Below are 19,988 nucleotides of genomic sequence, written 5' to 3'. Positions count from 1 at the left end.
CCCCTAATGACAGGAAGAGCCAGCCAATTTACAAGCCCTGCGGTGGCCGAGCCTTGAGGCATCAAATGCCTCATTTTGCAAATTTGCACGCTGGCAACAGGTTCAGGTCACAAAATTACACATCCCGTCCATTAGAAAATGAGCGTCTAACTGGAAAATGAAAACGCAGCAGCAGATTTGCTTTATATATTGGATCTGAACTGTCACGTCATATATCAGTCCATATCTATACGGAGACAGAACATCAAGCGCTATTAGACTAGATGTATCCTGACAAGAGAATGCACTTCTTCCACAGAAACAAGGATATGTCTAGACGTTCTGCTGACTGGGAATACAAAGGCAGATCCCCCACCCCACAATATCCCCCTATACTGAGCATATAAAGCAGCAGCCTATATATTGTTAGTAATGATAATATAACATGTGCACAACATATTAATAGAAGATACAAAAGGGATAGAATATGGAAAACACACAGACATGTGATCATTGCAATCTTACCAATTCCTCACCATGTTCAAGAACTCTGCTTGCTGTCAGTGACACGTTCTGAGCCCAAGACCCCTGCAGACCTAACACTTATCACAAATGTTTGCAGCACAAATGTCTGATTGTTTGCAACAATGTATCAGGTCAAGTCCTTGTTCACACTGACATCCTGGCTTGTGTTTTTATAGCATCTATGACATTAATGACAGATTTGCAATTAAGAGGTTAATCCATGCGGTCCAACCATCCAGGATACAGGATAGGCCAGGATTTTGGGTTTTGTCCAGCTGTCCCGGGCAGCAGGCTATAGGTCGGGCGTTCTCATCTGGATTATCCCTGAGGCCTGTGATTGGGCCTCAGTGGTCAGATGACACGTGCTCAGAATGCCCATGTGACTGCTGTGGCCCAATCACAGGCCTCAGTGGTGACCCCAGGCATGAATGAGAGCACCACAGAGGTGCCCCTGATCCTCCACTTATTATACTCTGGGGTCTATCAGTTTGGGATGGGAAAGCAAGGTTTTAATTAAGTGCTAATTATTTTTCACACTATTTAAGTCTCCCCAAGAAGAACTAGATCACGTATGCAATACATGGCACTACTTATGTTTTAGGTTTTCAGGATGAAACTGACGGCGGTCCAGCTCATTGGGCCCTTAGGTATTGGCTTCTGTGGGGCTCCCGATACCTGATAGGGGGGTTCCTTCTATGGATTCATGGTCACCATTAACCATAATCCAAGGTTTTCCAATCCAGTGCTCGGGTCTGGACATTAGATGTGAGTACACAGCTGGCACCCGCCTCGCACACTACAGGGGACCACACCGCGTCCCAACAAAGAAAACAAGGACTGTACCATCATGTCTGCACAGATAGGAGCGATGCCTCCAAGTCTTCGGCTGGGTAAATCAGAAGACTGCATGCATCCTAACTACATAATAAGCTGCTCTGACGTCTTGCACTTGTCTACACCGCTCGTTCGGTGCTGGATAAGCGGTGATACGCGTGAGGAACAATCTGAGTTTTCCACCAAGAAGCTTGCCGTGAAGGTCAGAGGAGAACGCAAAGACTGTGCCTTGGGGAGCAAAAAGACGGGAATAGATTTAATGGGGAATAATTGAAGCAAGTGAGGAAGTTTCAGGAGGATACAAAGTCTATTCTACAAGGCCGGCCCCTGGTCTCATTGCTGTCAGAGATGTTCCCATGTATGACATCTGCAGGATATGCACCACAGCCTCAACCTCTGCATACCACGAATATCACTGAAATAATGAATAATATAGATAAAATCTAGCTTTATATGTTGGAAAAAATGAAGAAGCAAATTCCCTACTAAGTGACAGACTATAGGCACAAGATGCCCCAGGGGGTAACAGTGCAGCTCAGTTCAATGTACACTTTGCAATAAGCTCCTGAGCTCTCCCTAGTGGCCAAAAAAATACAGAAAAATCGGAATCATCGTAACAGCAGAAATGGCTAAATGAAGTTGAATGCCCATCAAGTACATCCTATAATCCTAGAGTGCTGATCCATAGCAAAGCAGACGGATGTGAAGGTGTCTTAAAGGGGTTTCCCTATCCACAGAAGTGGAGGGAGTTGTCTGGGACCTTCAGCAATCTGGAAAATGGGGGGTGTCTAACTGAATGGATCAATGGCTTAACAGGTGCAACACCAAAGATCCCTGGTTTTGTGGTTGCAGGGAGTCGCTAACATCCCCATGTGAATGGGGCATAAGTGTGAGTATGGCCCCTCCATTCACTTCTTGGGAACAGATATTTCCAGGATGGTGATCTCTGTCAGTTCCGAGATGAGTGGCGTGGTGGGATGCTAAAACCCCAGATGTTGACATGCTCAGTTCCAGAAGTCAAAGGGTACCTGAGTAGGTAGGAAAACCTACTGGGGAGAAACCAGACAACAGATGTATAGAGAGCCTGGAGTGGTGTACCCAAACCCTGTGAGCGGACAGTGGTAATTGGCTAGTGTAAGCAGCCCTGACAGCATTGCCTTATAGCGCAACACAGCAGTCCCGTTGCTTTGGTCATGTGGCCGAACACCGGTAGGGATTGCTAGTCACTTTATCAGTGAACAATCCTATGCACGGTTAAAAAAGTTGCAGTTCTGTTTCCATTTTCCATCAAAGAACCCTTCCGAACACTACTTCATTCCCATCACCTGCACATTACATGCTCGGTATGAATGGGAAAAGCTTGGAGGGAGAACAAAGGCAACTACTACAGGATGCCCTGGAGATGCCAAGGGAGTGGGGAGCCTGGATACTAGAGAAGGTACCGGCGAAAAAAAAGATTGTGCGCTCCTTATCTAGATCCTCAACTCTAAAACAAGGTTACAAATGTCTGGTGCACAGAAAGCGCCCTGATCTGTTTTTCACAATACACTGTAGTATCTTTACTCCATGTACACGGCTTTGTCACCTCCTCACCAGGGCTCATCCTCCATTGCACACACTGGATGTGTTTTCTTGGATAAACTCCATCGATTGTTCTGCTCCACGTCTCTGCTCCATTATATATAATAACTTTAATTAAGAGCGAGGAGGGCAAATGTTTGCACTGCCACTTTTGGCAGGGTTGATGTAACCTAGTAAGTCATGGGAAAGCATTTATATAAAACTCATAAATTTTCAGATGACTGCCAGTGATACAATAGAGGCTCCTATAAAAGCGGCTGCATGTATAACACTGGAGGCGCCGGGCCTCATTGCAGGGCAGGCGATAGATCTGCTCGCCAGGTCTGCTCTCACAACACACATCTCTGATCGACTACATTAGGACATTCGGCTTCCTGAAATACTCGGGTTAGACTGGTCGATGACGCTGTGGAACAGCAAGACAGCGCCACCTAGAAGGCAAGGCATTATGAGAGCGCAGCGCCACCCAGAGGCTGCAATGTGAACATTGGTCATCCTTTATAAGCAATGGCAACAGTATCCCAGCTAGAGCCGAGTACAGATGTATAGGTCTTTACCTTAGCTTGAATTTGGTTAAAGGGGCTGTCCGCTTTCAGACTTATATTCAGAGACAAATCTTATGCTTGTATAGTGAAAAGTTCTAGAGTTTTCCAATATACTTTCTATATCAATTTGTCACGGTTTTCTAGATCTCTGCTTGCAGTCATTCATTCTGCTTACTCCCAGTGGATAAATTATGTGATATACGGTCCATGTAAGGAGATATATAGGCCATGGTCATGTGATATACGGTCCATGTAAGGAGATATACAGGCCATGGTCATGTGATATATGCTCCATAGTCATGTTATGGACACACAGGTGCACGGCTCGTTACCAGGCAGATGACTGCCTGTGACTATATCGAGCTGTGCACCTGTGTGTCCATCATATGACCATGGACGGTATACCACATGGCCGTGGACCGTATATCACATGGCCATGGACCATATAGTCACATGGCCGTGGACTGTATATTCACATATGCATCCAGCTGAAGTTAAATACCCAGTCAGTTCTTGATCCTTTTAGTGTTCCATATACAAATAGAATACAGGACATATGAACTAACTCGCGAAGTGATAGCCTAGTACGCATTAGGTCGAGTCGATTAACACCAGAGTGAGACCATCTGGGTACACACCAATCAGTCAGAGGTTGGGTCACCATATCCCAAATGATCTGCTTTCTGTACTGCCAGTTGCATCACACTTACACGCCACCCCGGAGTGAAATACGTCAAGTCCCTGGCATCCTTTGACAAGGATTGGCTGAGTATCTAACATTAGGTGACATCACTACGCTCAGGCGCGGTGATGTCTCTAGTCCATGTTATAATGCACACTGTGTATTCTCAATACCATAGATCATTTGGCTTAACTGGGTTTTTTTTTCCAGATATTTTTTCTTTGAAATAAAAGTCAAGGAAAAGTGCCAAGTACTGGGCTTGTGAGATTACATCCTCCGCCGCTCTTGGTCTGCCTTTGTACGTCACCTTGTCAGAATGGTTATCTCCTTTTTAAGTAGCATTTTCTCTGTTCTTTAAAAAAAAAAAAAAAAAAAATCAATGTGTTTGAGAGAAATCCCATAAGCAGGGCGTCGAAAATCACCAAAAGCATCCTTGTTGCGTTGCCTTTGATTGGAGCGAGATCCATTAGGATAAGATGTGCCGGAGTTGCTGGACCTGAATTCCCTGACAGATACGGCTCGCCACTTCACAGAGCGGCACAATCCGGAGGCGGCCTGCCACGGTTCAAACAATTAAAACCGCCGCTTAAAGGGAAGGTCAAGTAAAAGGATTATTCTTAATGCACTTTGCCTAACTAAGGGAAATTTTCAGGCCGATAAGGCGGCTGGCTTGTTAATGAAATACGGCCATTCCTTGTAAGGGGAGTAAAATGTATTTTCCGAACCAGAAGACGTGAAGAATGGACTCTGCGTATTAGGAGTCACCATGTTATAGTCTCGGAGGCCGGGTACATGCACTTCATTATTGCTCCATGTATCTGGCCCTGCAGATTTATTGACCTAGTAAATGTTAACCCCTGAGCAATGCATTGCCGCCATGATATTTCCCACGTCGCTTATTTGCTGTGGCCCGCTACGTGAAGCCTTAGAATACAGGGCTTGTCCAGGAATAGGGAAGGGGGAAAACAAAAACAAAACCTACTCACCTGTCCCTGGCCACTGTATGGTCCCATGGTGCCCCAGAGCTTGTTCTGGTGGAAGTCTTCGCCGCACATGACCGCTGAGGCCAATGGGCAGCTTAAAAAATGGCACCTGGGATGTCACTCCCATACATCACCTGTGGCGTCCCCGGTCCTTTCCTTAGGCTGCTGATTGGCCGCAGTGGTCATACATGGCGGTACAAGCCCCCAGGTACCACGGGATTGGACAGTGGTGGGAGACACCAGAGAATCGGGGATAGGTGAGTGGTGGGCCCAAAGAACCTCAGTCCGACACTGCCCCAGTGACATGACATTTATAGAATGTATTATTGTTATACCCTTTTATTCACTTGTTATTATGCAACATCCTGATGGCGTAAAACCAAACGCGACGAAACTTCAGCTAATGAATTAACTCAGCGCAGATGATATCTTAATTGCAAGATGAGGCGGTATAATTGAAGCATGTACAATGAGACAAGGAAAATGAGTAAACGGCTTGAGCATGGCGTGTGCGTGCAGATTACACAGATTTAGAGATCATTTAGGACAAGGAGCTGGATATACGACTTGAAGCACACTTCTGAGCATTAGATGCCAAACCTGAATCCGGCCGGATGACATTACGGACTGCGCGACAGTCACGAGGAATTATAGGAACATTAAGGAGATTTAACGCTGTAGCGGCGTACAAAGTGGAGAGGACCTTAAATCCGACATTACTTATGGATGGACTCGGTTCCTCTGTCAGGGCCTGGACGCCACAAAACCTGTGAGGTGCCCTGTGGTGTCTAAGCAGTGGATTCTATAAGTACTGTAAGTGGTTTGGTGCGGCCTCCATGGATTGCCCTTGATTTTAGGATGCTCAGTTGGATTGAGACCTGGGGATTTTGGAGCCAAACTTTGCAATATTCCACATAATATTTTTTTCCACCTCCGCCAGCACCCAGTCCTCAGGTAAGTGATGGACACACACCTGCTGTACACATGATGTAATACAGGATTCATCAGACCAGATACCTTCTTCTATTGCTCTGTGATCCATATTTGATGCTCTGTGGACGCTATTGTGGATATCAGTATTGAGCAGGTCTCAGCATGGGCGCTCTGAGTGGTCTAGGACCATGTATACACCCTGTATACAGCCAGCTGTAATGTCCTGTGACTACTGACACCTTTCTATCATAGTCAGTAGGAACTTTTCGACAATTTGTGCTACATACGGTATCTCTTCTGTGGGACTAGACCAGATAGGCATCTATATAAAGCAACGGTTCTCAAATCACAGCTTTTCCACTGCAAATTATTTAAAGCAACGTGTGGACGGGATTGACCAATATCCCATCTACTTTGCATTTAATGTAAAACACATTTTTTGCAGAAAAAAATACTTCTTGTTGTTGCAGATTTTGCTGCGTTTTTTTGAGCCAAAGTTAGGAATGGAGAAGGGAGAAGTGTAGGAACTTCTTATATATTATCCCTTCCTTCTGCAGTCACTACTCGGTTTGGCTCAAAAGAAACGCAGGAAAATTTGCAAAATAAAAAAAAAACAACAAACGGCATTTCTGAAATGTGGGGCCTTAGCCTAAATATCAAGACTTGGGGGATTTAAAGGTTGGTACGTATTAGTGTAGGGTGAACCACTTTTGTTTTTGGGCTATAGAGTAGAATAAGCAGAGGCCTAGGGGAGTTGCATATCTCTTGGGCTCCTCCTGAATGAGGTTCGTGTCCCTGGGGGTTGTGCCAACTTCACGATGGTTAGATGCAAATGCCATAATGTCAGCCCACCCTATATAAAAGCTAAGGCCCTAAAGACATCAGCAGTCCCCTAGGGCCACTGATGCCATTCAGAAGGCTAGAAAAGGCCTTAAAAAAGGGGCAGGGATCCGCACTAGGCGCTGTGACGGAGCCCAGGAGAGATGAGTAACACTCTTTGTTATATTTACTCACCTCACCCGAGACTCTGCTTATTATACTCCTGGGTTGGAAGAGACCCCAGAGTATAACAGTAGGTTTAAGTTTGGCCAAACATGAATTTAAAAAAAAATAAAAATCATAATAAACCCAACTCATTACAATTCACTCAGGAAATGTTTAACTACTTGGTACCTGGCCAACAAAACCTCAATCTATATAACCTCACCATACAGCCAACATTGTTCCCGGCAGATCCAAAACATGTGAATATTCCCTAAGACCGTCTAACCCTCCCGACTTGTGTCTTTTTTTTTTTAAAGCTTTCAGAAACGACGGCCTCTCCGCTTTATCTTGGAAAATAAGAGTCGCTGATTTGACATAATAATGCGGTAAATGAAATCATATGTATATGTTTAGACAACATCTGGCTGGAGATGAAATCCCGGAGTCTTCATCTGCACAAGAATCTTGACGTTCTCCTGAACCAGGCTGGTTGTCAAGGAGACTTCCGATAATCACGGTAATTCTTGTCTGCACACCAGCCTATCATTTATAGTATCCAGGAACACGCTTCTATAATTAAGAGCTTTTTTTTTTTTTTCCCATAGACTGCATTTGATTCCCTCAAGAGAATTCTGACCCCTTGCCTGCGACCAAACTGAAGACATTTCCACTATCGTTTATCTTCATCCATAAATACGGAGAAAGATTCAACCTCAAAATATATTTCCTGGATTATCTGCTTATGTGTCTCCAGGTCAAAAGAGAATCTAAAATTGGGTTTCAAACCAAATCCCAGTTGGACGGATATTAAATAGATGGCGATTTTTCAAAAATTCTGCAATGGGCGAGATTTATTAAGACTCCAGAGTTAATAAAGGGTCTGACGGATGCAAGGCGTGATCTGAGGCTCCGGCCTCTCCAGAAATCACTTGTGCCTCAATGGAGATCTCTGTCAGTTCTTGGAGTGAGTTTTTAAGAGATATGTTGGGCTGAGGTGCCACAACCCCCCACGAGGTGCAGAATGGGGGAATATGGGGCACATTTTGTGCAAGAAAGGGCTTTGAGCCAAGTGTGCACCACAATATCGTCTTACCACGCAAGAAAACTGGTGTACAGTGATTGTATATTTGCTACATTGGGGAAATTTAACAATGTATAATATGTAAAATAGATTGATGCCCCAAGGATGCAATGTATTGATTCCCCAAGTGCACAAAGTATCAAAGACCAACATTTACATTGATAAAACATACACATAAGACTTTGATACAATGTACACATTGGTCGTTGATACGTTGTACACTTGGGGAATCGATACATTGTACACATGAGTCTTTGATACAACATACACAAGGGACTTTGATACAAGGACCCACGTGTACAATGTATCGATTCCCCAAGTGTACAACGTATCAAAGACCAACGTGTACATTGTATCAAAGTCCCATGTGTATGTTTTAGCAATGTAAATGTTGGTCTTTGATACGTTGTACACATGAGGAATCGATACATTGTACACGTGGGTCTTTGTATCAAAGTCCCTTGTGTATGTTGCATCAAAGACCCATGTGTACAATGTATCGATTCCCCAAGTGTACAATGTATCAAAGACCAATGTGTACATTGTATCAAAGTCCCATGTGTATGTTGTATCAAAGACCCACGTGTACAATGTATCGATTCTCCAAGTGTACAACATATCAAAGACCAATGTGTACATTGTATCAAAGTCCCATGTGTATGTTGTATCAAAGACCCACGTGTACAATGTATCGATTCTCCAAGTGTACAACATATCAAAGACCCATGTGTACAATGTATCAACGTCCCCCAGGAAAATGTATTAATGTATCAAGTTCACAAGTATACAATGTATCAGTATAACAAGTCCACAACTTTTTTTCTTATAGAAAAATCACTTAATGAAGACCTATAGATATTCAGGTAAATGTTAACTTTTTTTCCTTCTAGGTGGCTTTTTTTCTTGTGTCGAGATCTTGTATTTTACATGGGCAAGTTTTAGTAATGATAATAATCAGTCAGTGAGAATCCCATCCCAGGAATGACACGACGGTGCGAGCTCTCCAATGGATGACCCTTAATTATAGTAAAATAGGAGCTGGAGGGCCCTTCTGAGGATATATATTGTGCCAAGCATCTGCTGAGCATCCTGTTCCTTACTAGATATGGCTTATCTCCCATCACAGTATTATAAGAATATAAGTATCACCGACCTCCACCATGTACGAAAGAAGACAGGAACAGTGAAAATGTGAGTAAGTGGGAGCACCTACCACAGGACACATATCCCAGGAGGAGACCCAAGTGTAACCAGGGCTCAAAGCAACACTATTACTCTATAATTCAGTTAAGATGGATATTGGATATGGATGATATGGCTATATTTGCTTTTCTATATTATTCTGCAGGCAGCAGGAGTAGGTGAGCACATCAATATACAAGTTGTTCACATATGACCCGGTTCACATCTGCGTATGGGTTTCCGTTCGAGGCCGCCCCCGAATGGAAACCTAATCCGCATAAAAAAAAAAAAAAAAAAAAAAAAAAAAAAAAACAGTTACCCGCAGACCCCATAGACTATAATCCGTGTGGTTTCCACTCGAAAAATGCGGAGAGGAAAGCGCTGCTTGCACGGAACAGAATGGCCTGAACACAGATATGACCCGGGCCTGACAATTTTACTAGGGAGGTTCAGGGTAGAGAAATTCCTCTTCATTTTCTGATGCCAGTTTCTGGTGGCGGTCTACCCACGATGGGATGCCAATGCAGGGCATTAAGTTGTGGATTTCCAGTACTAATTAGACCCAGGTGAACAGACCCAACCAACAGGGAGTCTTGAGCTGGAGAATCCGCCACAAGATTGAGCAGGACACTTATTTTTTCAGCATTCTGCTGCCATCTTTACCTTCCATTGAAAACAATGGGAGGCGGAATCTGGGCAGAATCTGTGTCTGATTTGAGGGCAGAATTTACCCCCAAATCCGTAGAAAATTCCTGTATGTGAACTTACCCTCATAGTACCATTGACAGAGCAATCAGACCAGGAATGCAGCAGTCGAAGGGTTATTCTCATCTATACAGTGACTCTAGGTTATCACTTTATTATAGACAGATGGAGTTCTGGCCTCCAAGTTTTAAAAGTGACTTCTAAACATTAAAGCATTGACTTCTGGGAATCCTGGCTACATAAAGGGAGGACTGGCTAGTATGTATAGCCTGTGAATCCACTGCCCTGATGTAGATACTATAAGGGTTATATATAGTCCCAAGGGTGACCGTCTATTAAAGGCATTATAAGCTATTAGGATGACAAGCCCAGGCTGTGCTCAGACACTTACAGGACATGTACACAGTCACACAATATAAAAAAAGGAGATATGCTGCCCCCTTGTGTGCAGACACCAGAATACAGCAACTTGCTTTACTGTACATGTCAGTTGTCACCTATATCCAGAGCTATCCATATTCTTCCTGAAGCGACTCAGTGTGTGATATTTACTACGAAAACTGGTGTAAAGGTGGCAAGTCTTTGGTAAACATCCCATCAACATTTTGCATGACCTTTGTCCTCCATCAGTTCTTCTCGGTACCTGCAGACAGTTTTTGGCAGAACTGGGCAGGGAGGTTGTTCCCGCCGCCATCTTGGAGAACTAAGCCCAGATCTTCTGTGGATGTTGCTTGCTCCAATCCGTCTGTCTCTTCATGACATCCGAGACAGACCGGATGATGACGAGATCAGGGCTATATCTGTGGGGGCCGAATCATCACTACCAGGACTCCTCCTCCAAAGGGCAAAGGTCACACCAAATATTGATGAGATTTACATTTCTCTTTTCTTTGTTCACTTTATTTTGTTAATTGATTAAAAAAAAACACCAAAAATTAGATTATTAACCCCTCTGTTTCTGAAAACATTCTTAATGATAATTCGTATAATTTATTAATCCTGGCGCTTCTTGCCTAAGCAAGGGAATGGATTAAGAATAGGGTAGAAAACCCCATTGTTAATGAATTACCCCGGTATTTCTTATATTGTGGCTATAGGTTGAGATGAGGATTAGACTGTCCCAAACCTACTGACCTCTCTGCCAAGGCATTCATAGTCCTCGCCCCATCTATACACCATTCTGCTTGTGCACAAGTATACACTGACACGTGCCAGCTATTACCTCTTTCGCACAGTTACGCCAAGGTGACCTCTGTACCCATTTAGCAAGGGAAAAACAGTCCTATACTATACGAGTACATCTTTTTAGGATCTCCATCTGTGATACAGTGTGTAAGTATTTGCCTCTATTAAAGGGTTAATGATAAGAAAATATGTCGAAAAACGCGAGCGGCGCGTCTTGGCATCTGGCGTCCATGATGTTTAAGGTGTGGCGTCACGTATACAAACTCTGTTTACACAGACGGTGACAAAACGTTTCCGCTCCCCTTCAGATACAAGATGGTGGAATGAGATGGGAGATACGGAGCCAGAAATGAAATAAGAAATCCTCTAAATAGAATTTACTTGTTTTCGTTCTTCGTACATTTTTCTTGTCCTTGAAAATATCAACAGAAGTTTCGCCATCTGTTTACCACCAGTTTCCGCGGCCGACATACGATAAACATATTACAATAAAAATAGAAGCGCAGAACGTGTTGACAGACACATACACGGAGGATTTATCCGATCCGCTGGCCAACATGGCCATTTCTATTCCTTACACTTACACTGACAACATTGCAGCGTTGAGATTAACATATGGGTGGCAACGCAGGGTTAACCCATGCTTCACAACATTTAGAAGTCGACCTCAGGGGGTCCTCAAAGACACCACAAAAAATTTTATAGGACCATTCTCCCTTTTACTAAAGCCCTGCCCACTTTTTGTCGTGTGTCACACCCCTTTATGTGACGAGACGACACAAGTAGACACCATGTGGGACCTGGTAAGCATCAGAAGAGCAGTAGAGAGGTCAATAGGAATATAGATTCTTTTTAGGTTTTAACCCATTGTGAGAATGTTTAAATAAAATCTCCGCAACCCCTGAATGATCCCTTTAAATTTTTCCTTCCTGCAGGCACCATTAGGGGGCGCCGAGGATCTTACTACATACACAATGGACACTATAATAAAAGAATATGCAATAAGCTCCCCCTAGTGTTCGCAGAAGGCAGGCAAAATTTCATCATTTAGCTCAATGAAGGGGATTTGGAGGTCTGGATCAGAAAAAGAACATCTACTTTAAGAATTGGAATTGTTTTCATTTTGCCCCTTAACTTTTTGCACCACAAATCTGGCACAATGTGTGAAACCACCACAAGAAACCTGGCTGTTGGGCTAAGCTTCAAGCCTTTGGCTTCACCAAGGTTTCCCAGCCACACCATAATGCAAAATGTGAACGTGGCCAAATAACAATATGGATTCACTCTGCATGATATATAAAGATAATGGTCAGTTATTTACCAGTCTCTCTCCACCGGTGTCACTGCGATCCTCGGTAGCGGCAACAGGGGTAAGGTGGTGGGCCTGTGAATGTAATCTGGTGTCTTTGCCCTCCGTACCTGCCTCTGGTGCAGGGGGGGTAATTGTAATGTCCCAGAACAGAAGCGTTTTCCTCTCCACAAGTCTATTCCAATGTTATAACCGTAGGAACTGTACGATTTGCTCAGGTAACAATCCGATACACCCTTTGCATTCTGTCAAAGAAAAAAAAAGGGTTATTAAATGCAGAAGCCTTAAAAAAACAAACAAACAAAAAAAAAAAAAAACACACACACACAACAGTCTCAGAGAAGTTGGGGGTAAAGGGGTCCACAGGTCACCCTCAGCACACTAAGACCCAGTTATATATATGGTCTATATACATCTACGTTCAGTCTCCTTGGGGACCCCCCCCCCCCTTCAAATGAATTAAAAAGCTGTTGGCAAAAAAAATCTCACGGATCCCATAGACTATAATGGGGTCCGTGTGGTGTCCGTGCGAATCATGCGGAGAGAAAAATGCTGCATGGAGTACTTTTCTCTCTGCATGATTCATGTAGACACCGCACAGAAAACACACGGACCCCATTATAGTCTATGGGGTCCTTTTGTTTTCCATGCTGACCACTTTTTAATGAGTTAGGTATTCTCTTCATGGGGTCCCCAAGTGGACTCCCCGTACGGAATACCGATTGCAGATGTGAACTGGGCCCATGGCCGATTAAACACATCATAACCTGGATATTAATCCTGGCTCCTGACTGGACACATTTTTTGGGGGATTTTGGTTTAGGATTTTTTTTGGTTCAGGTTAAGTAACTTTTGCAGCTAGGTATTAGGCCGAGTTCACACTGGGTTTTTTGGGCTGGATTTGGACGCGGAATCCGGGTCCGAATCCGTCTCAAAAATCCGCCTCCCATTGAAATCAATGCGTTCCTTTTTCCGCAAGCGTTTTTTTGCCGCTCCCAGAGAAAAGAAGCGACATGCGTGTTCTTCAGGCAGATGCTGTGGCCGGATGTCTGCCTGAAGACACTCCCTCCTGACTAAGCCCATTCAATTGGGCCTAATCCGGAGTGGAGTGCCGCAACTGGATGCTGGTGCAATGCACCGGCATCCAGTTGCAGCTACTCGTTTTTTGGTCCGGAATCTGAAGCGGCCTTCGCGTCAAATTCCGGACCAAAAAACCCCATCTGAACCCGGCCTTATAGGTGTAAAAGCACTGCGGAAAAATATGGGATCTATTTCCTCTACTGTCTTTTTTGGAGTCCTTTTTCACTGCAGTCCGCTACGTGGGGCCAGTGGCCTAGGAGTAAGAATTGGCGACCTTTAGTCCTTCTATATAGGAAGGGGTACCTGGTTCAGTTTAGACTTATAAGGCTGAGTTCACACTGATTTTTTTGGAGAGGAAAAACCGCTAGCGTTTTTTTTCTGCCTCCCATTGACTCCAATTGTTTTTTTCAGGTGGAGTCCACAGAAGAAAGGTCAGTTCGCTTCTTTTCTCTACTAACGGAAAAAAAAGCTAGCGGATCTTATAGAAGTCAATTGGGAGGCGTTTTTTTGGAGCCTCAAAATCCTCGTCAAAAAAACTCAGTGTGAACTCAGCCTAAGGGAGGCTTCACACGGAGTAAACGCGTGTGTATTTTTGCAAAATACACGTTTAAAAATAAGACCCCCATTGACTTCAATGATATTTTTTACACGTGTAAAAATACGACTGTAAAATGTCATTGACGTCAATGGGAGTCTTATTTTTACACGTGTATTTTGCAAAAACACAGGCGCGTTTACTCCGTGTGAAGTCACTTCTGCCTGCTGTGATACTCTACAAAGTCACCTCCACAAAAAGCGGATGAGATGCGGTATACAGTACAGTAGCAAATATTGAGGCTTTACATTCGATGCGACAGAGAAAGTTTTAATATAATGTGAACAGAGCCCTACATTGCAAATACCAGATAGGAACACCGGCAGCGCTGCTATTTTTCCCACCAAAATATCGCCATGATGGAACAAGATGGACACCATTACACGTCAGTAGGGTCTATTGTATATCACTGACTTATAATTTGGCCCACTGGATTTTATCATGAGAAAAATAGTTGGCAGGAAACCACAAGGCAGGTGTGAACAGAGATATAGAGACGAGCTAAAATGGCCATTTCTATAAACTTGACTGAAAAGAGCAACACGTCACAAAATACAAACCTGTTCCAAAACCTCCTGTCAGCCATATATGAAGTAGATAAGAATACCGGGCCTGGTGTGGAGGCTGCACATAAGAGCTGAGGCCTGGTTGGTTGAAATGAAAATCTCCTCCCTTCTAGAGTTGTGTTACAGCTGAGGCCTATGGCTGTGTGGTGAGGCTCAGCCTGCCATTCATTGGCTTGATTTTGGTTCCCATGTCATAGGTCCACTGGCCAGCTGCCTCTGAACTACAACTCCCAGCCTGCAGCGAGGAAGACTTGCTGAGAGTTGTAGTCCCACAACAGCTAGAAAGCTAAAATTTGGCAAGCACCATTACTATTCCCCATAATGGAGGCCAACTCCTGTCAGAGGTCTGTGCTCATATACATATATGTAGTATGATGAAATCCCTTTAATCTGACATCCCATAATCCAGAAAATCTGGCAATTTTTGTATTAGGTATCAGTTTCTACATAATGCGAAAATTTACCTCAGAAGCCATACACCAAGTTATAATGGGAGGGGGGAGGGGGGCTCAGGTCTTGTCATAAATCAGGTTTATCCTCCGCTAGTCTGTACGCCGCCCTGATGGGAATCATTTACACCGCAAAACTGGTGCAAATGGCCACAGCACCCCCTCATGACACCCCTTCTCATTAAAAAACCGCACCAACGCCAGGGAGCACTATATCCAAACAGGGGCATAAGGGCTAATTCACATGACACAAGGTATTCTGCTATGTGGTATCCGCGATAAGTGATATAATACGACATACTCTGTTTCTTCACATCACATCACGTCCCGCTGAAAAAAAACCGGACCCCACAAAAATCCATGAAAAACATGGCTGAGAACTGGCCTGCTTGTGTGAATATTACCTTAGTAAGCTCCGTACCATTTGCTTTCTTTTATGATAGAGGGATACAGTATGTACACGTAATATGTCCTTCAGTATGATGCTTTTTAACTAAATCTGCTGATCTTGGTGACGTCTATAAACAATATAAGGTGTATAACATACCGCAGAACTGATGCCAATATTATTTTATTATTATTATTGTTTATTCATATAGCACCATTAATTCCATGGTGCTTTACATTTGGGAAGACTGTCACAACACGGGTTTCACCTGTACCTTTCCTTATTTGCACCCCATTGTACTGATATCACAAGCAAGTTTAGCTAAGGGTAGGTTCACATTAGCACGATTGTAATGTATTCTTCTGTTGTGTCATAGGAACAGAATAACGGACTGAACAGTACAAAAGGATCCATCTAATGACGGATAAGAATGTATCCCAAGGTAAGGCAGCCTTCACACGGAGTAAACACGCGTATATTTTTGCAAAATACACGTGTAAAAATAAGACTCCCATTGACTTCAATGACATTTTACAGGCGTATTTTTACAGGTGTAAAAAATATCATTGAAGTCAATGGGAAAAGTTCTGTACACAGCACACCGGGCCCCCACTTCCCTCCTGACACCTGTGCAGCTCAACTAATACACAGGTGTCATGTCTGCTCCCTGTCCACATAGTCAAATTTTTGATGTCGGTGCGCATTCCATGGTGAAATCCACTGGTCTGCCTTCAGTTGCTTTCTATGGGATTGGCATTCATATATATGTGAATTTGTCTCCCACGGATTGAAATCCACAATGCAAAAAATTAAAGGAAGTGATGTCATTTCATGCCACAAATCATATGGAAATCATGATGGGCAAGGGGATAACTACAAGGTTACTGGGGATCCAACCCACAAAAACAGGTCCTTTGTAACTCGGATGACTTCAGCAGCTGAGTCCCTATTTGCGTTTGCTGAAGATGGTAGCGTATGGATCTCAGATTTTTCTGCCAAAACCATATAGAATAAATGGAATGGTATTGCCTATACTAGCTTTCTTCTCCAATCAGATTGGGCATAGGTATCAAATTCTGACCCCAGGGCCCAATATGGCCCGCACTGTAATTATACTTGGCTGGTGAGAACATACCAAATGTCTACCAAAGTGTCTAGAGTAGATCAGAGTGTAGCCAAGAGTATTAAGCTTTGCTTGTTCCAGATTCTATGTTCAAGCAAAACTTAAAGGGGTTGTCCGGGCAAAAAAATGTTATTTTTTAACCCTTAAGGACTATTATGGTATCTATCATAATGATATGTGTATGATAATGGTGTATGATAGACACCATGATAGTACTCAAGGGTGCATGCACACGATGTAACGCGGCACTGATTCGTGCACGATAACTCGTGTAAGGATCAGCGCTGCAAAACAGAATCCCAATTAGTTTAATGGGTTCCGTTTAGCGCGCGTAACACACTGAAATCAATGGGAGGCTTTTTAACCCATTGATTTTAATGTGTTACACACGCTAAACGGATCCTATTGAAGTCAATGAGATTCTGTTTTGCAGCGCTGATCCTTACACGAGTTATCGTGCAAGAATCAGTGCCGCGTTACATCGTGTGCATGCACCCTAAGGGTTAAATAGGCCAGGTGAATAAAAACAACAAAATAAAACCTTACCTTTCTGCAGTGCTCTAGTGCCTCCCTGTGCGGTACGGTTCTGACGGTCAGGTTGTTGTCACAGGGGTAAGGAATACATATTAGAATAACACGTTATAAAATAGCAGATTTATCCCAGAAACCCACGATCTTGCATCCTCTGCCGATGATAAACTGGAGATTAGACAAAACAGGGGAGCAGATGACGACGACGACTTACCTCCTCAGCGGTGACCGTCATCACGCTCCTACTTTTCTTCATTTTAATAACTGGGTAAAGTTTCCACCCTTAAAATATCAGCTGTCAGTAAACGGGGCGATCCTGAGGGAGACAGAATTAGATGTTATACTGGAAAGAATAAGAGGCAACAACATGGATTACTGACACATTGTAGATTACCTGTCTAAATATACGACATTAGCAAAGGCGTCATGGTGTTACTACCACAGGACCTGAGGGGGCAGCACATGACACAGGAATTCTCTGTTCTGTGAACCCCTGTGTCATGCTGAGGCCCTATACTAGATATCAGTTTTGTATGGAGTGTGCCTTTAAGTAACGCACCCAACAATCAAGTCTTCATAGAGGGCAATGTTAGAGAATCCGTAGACAATAACATCTTATGAGTGAGGAACACTGCCCCCTCCTGCATTTTCACTGGCATTACAGCAACATTTCTAATCCAATACTTGGAGTATATTATTTTCAATCATTTTTATTGAATTTTTCTAAGACTGTGAAACGTAACAGAATATTACCTGGCTCTGAACACATCATCACATCTCATTATGTATTCTGTAAATGCACAAAACCTACAGGCGGAATCTGCTCCTATACTCCATAGAGGTTAAGGCTTAAATACACAGCAGCACGTCCGTGGGAAAATGTCTTACACACATGTCAGGTTCACAAATGTTACAGGGAGGTTATACAATGGAGCAAATGCATCAATACCTAGGGGCCCGAATGTGGAGCCGTGACTGCCATGTGCAGCAAATGAGTCACAAATACAAAAATAAAAAAGTTTTGAATGTTTTTGTCTAGTAAGTCTATAGTCTCCCAGCCTATAGAATCTATACATTTTACATGGTTTTCAAGCACTCTGCTTGCTGTCATTCATTCTGTTTACACTTACAGTGGATACAAATAAGCCCATGGTCGTGTGTGTATATGTGTGTGTGTGTGTGTGTGTGTGTGTGTGTGTATAGATAGATAGGAGATAGATAGATAGATAGATAGAGAGAGAGAGAGAGAGAGAGAGATAGATAGATAGATAGATAGATAGATAGATAGATAGATAGATAGATAGATAGATAGAGAGATACACTCACCGGCCACTTTATTAGGTACACCATGCTAGTAACGGGTTGGACCCCCTTTTGCCTTCAGAACTGCCTCAATTCTTCGTGGCATAGATTCAACAAGGTGCTGGAAGCATTCCTCAGAGATTTTGGTCCATATTGACATGATGGCATCACACAGTTGCCGCAGATTTGTCGGCTGCACATCCATGATGCGAATCTCCCGTTCCACCACATCCCAAAGATGCTCCTCTATTGGATTGAGATCTGGTGACTGTGGAGGCCATTGGAGTACAGTGAACTCATTGTCATGTTCAAGAAACCAGTCTGAGATGATTCCAGCTTTATGACATGGCATTGCATTATCCTGCTGAAAGTAGCCATCAGATGTTGGGTACATTGTGGTCATAAAGGGATGGACATGGTCAGCAACAATACTCAGGTAGGCTTTGGCGTTGCAACGATGCTCAATTGGTACCAAGGGGCCCAAAGAGTGCCAAGAAAATATTCCCCACACCATGACACCACCACCACCAGCCTGAACCGTTACCGATACAAGGCAGGATGGATCCATGCTTTCATGTTGTTGATGCCAAATTCTGACCCTACCATCCGAATGTCGCAGCAGAAATCGAGACTCATCAGACCAGGCAACGTTTTTCCAATCTTCAATTGTCCAATTTCGATGAGCTTGTGCAAATTGTAGCCTCAGTTTCCTGTTCTTAGCTGAAAGGAGTGGCACCCGGTGTGGTCTTCTGCTGCTGTAGCCCATCTGCCTCAAAGTTCGACGTACTGTGCGGTGTTCAGAGATGCTCTTCTGGCTACCTTGGTTGTAACGGGTGGCTATTTGAGTCACTGTTGCCTTTCTATCAGCTCGAACCAGTCTGGCCATTCTCCTCTGACCTCTGGCATCAACAACGCATTTCCGCCCACAGAACTGCCGCTCACTGGATGTTTTTTCTTTTTCGGACCATTCTCTGTAAACCCTAGAGATGGTTGTGCGTGAAAATCCCAGTAGATCAGCAGTTTCTGAAATACTCAGACCAGCCCTTCTGGCACCAACAACCATGCCACGTTCAAAGGCACTCAAATCACCTTTCTTCCCCATACTGATGCTCGGTTTGAACTGCAGGAGATTGTCTTGACCATGTCTACATGCCTAAATGCACTGAGTTGCCGCCATGTGATTGGCTGATTAGAAATTAAGTGTTAACGAGCAGTTGGACAGGTGTACCTAATAAAGTGGCCGGTGAGTGTAGGTAGATAGATAGGAGATAGATAGATAGATAGATAGGAGATAGATAGATAGATAGATAGATAGATAGATAGATAGATAGATAGGAGATAGATAGAGAGATAGGTAGATAGATAGATAGATAGATAGATAGATAGATAGGAGATAGATAAATAGATAGATAATAGATAGATAGATAGATAGATAGATAGATAGAT

General features: G+C 43.5%; 1 protein-coding gene across 1 annotated transcript in view; it reads right to left on the bottom strand.

The window, feature by feature from the left end:
* Window positions 1-17,548, bottom strand: part of PDE4B (phosphodiesterase 4B) — a 207,520-nt gene extending 189,972 nt beyond the window's left edge. The window contains exons 1-2 of the mRNA XM_075287248.1: window positions 17,455-17,548; window positions 12,521-12,753 (exon numbers count right to left, since the gene is read on the bottom strand). Coding sequence (XP_075143349.1) covers window positions 12,521-12,753; window positions 17,455-17,496 — 275 coding nt within the window. The 5' untranslated portion in view covers window positions 17,497-17,548. The remainder of the gene's footprint in view (window positions 1-12,520; window positions 12,754-17,454) is intronic.
* Window positions 17,549-19,988: the final 2,440 nt, after the last annotated feature.

The sequence above is a fragment of the Leptodactylus fuscus genome, chromosome 9, assembly GCF_031893055.1.
Source record: "Leptodactylus fuscus isolate aLepFus1 chromosome 9, aLepFus1.hap2, whole genome shotgun sequence".
NCBI lineage: Eukaryota > Metazoa > Chordata > Amphibia > Anura > Leptodactylidae > Leptodactylus > Leptodactylus fuscus.
Note: the sequence above shows the minus strand (reverse complement) of the source record. Positions and strands in the feature narration are given on the sequence as shown.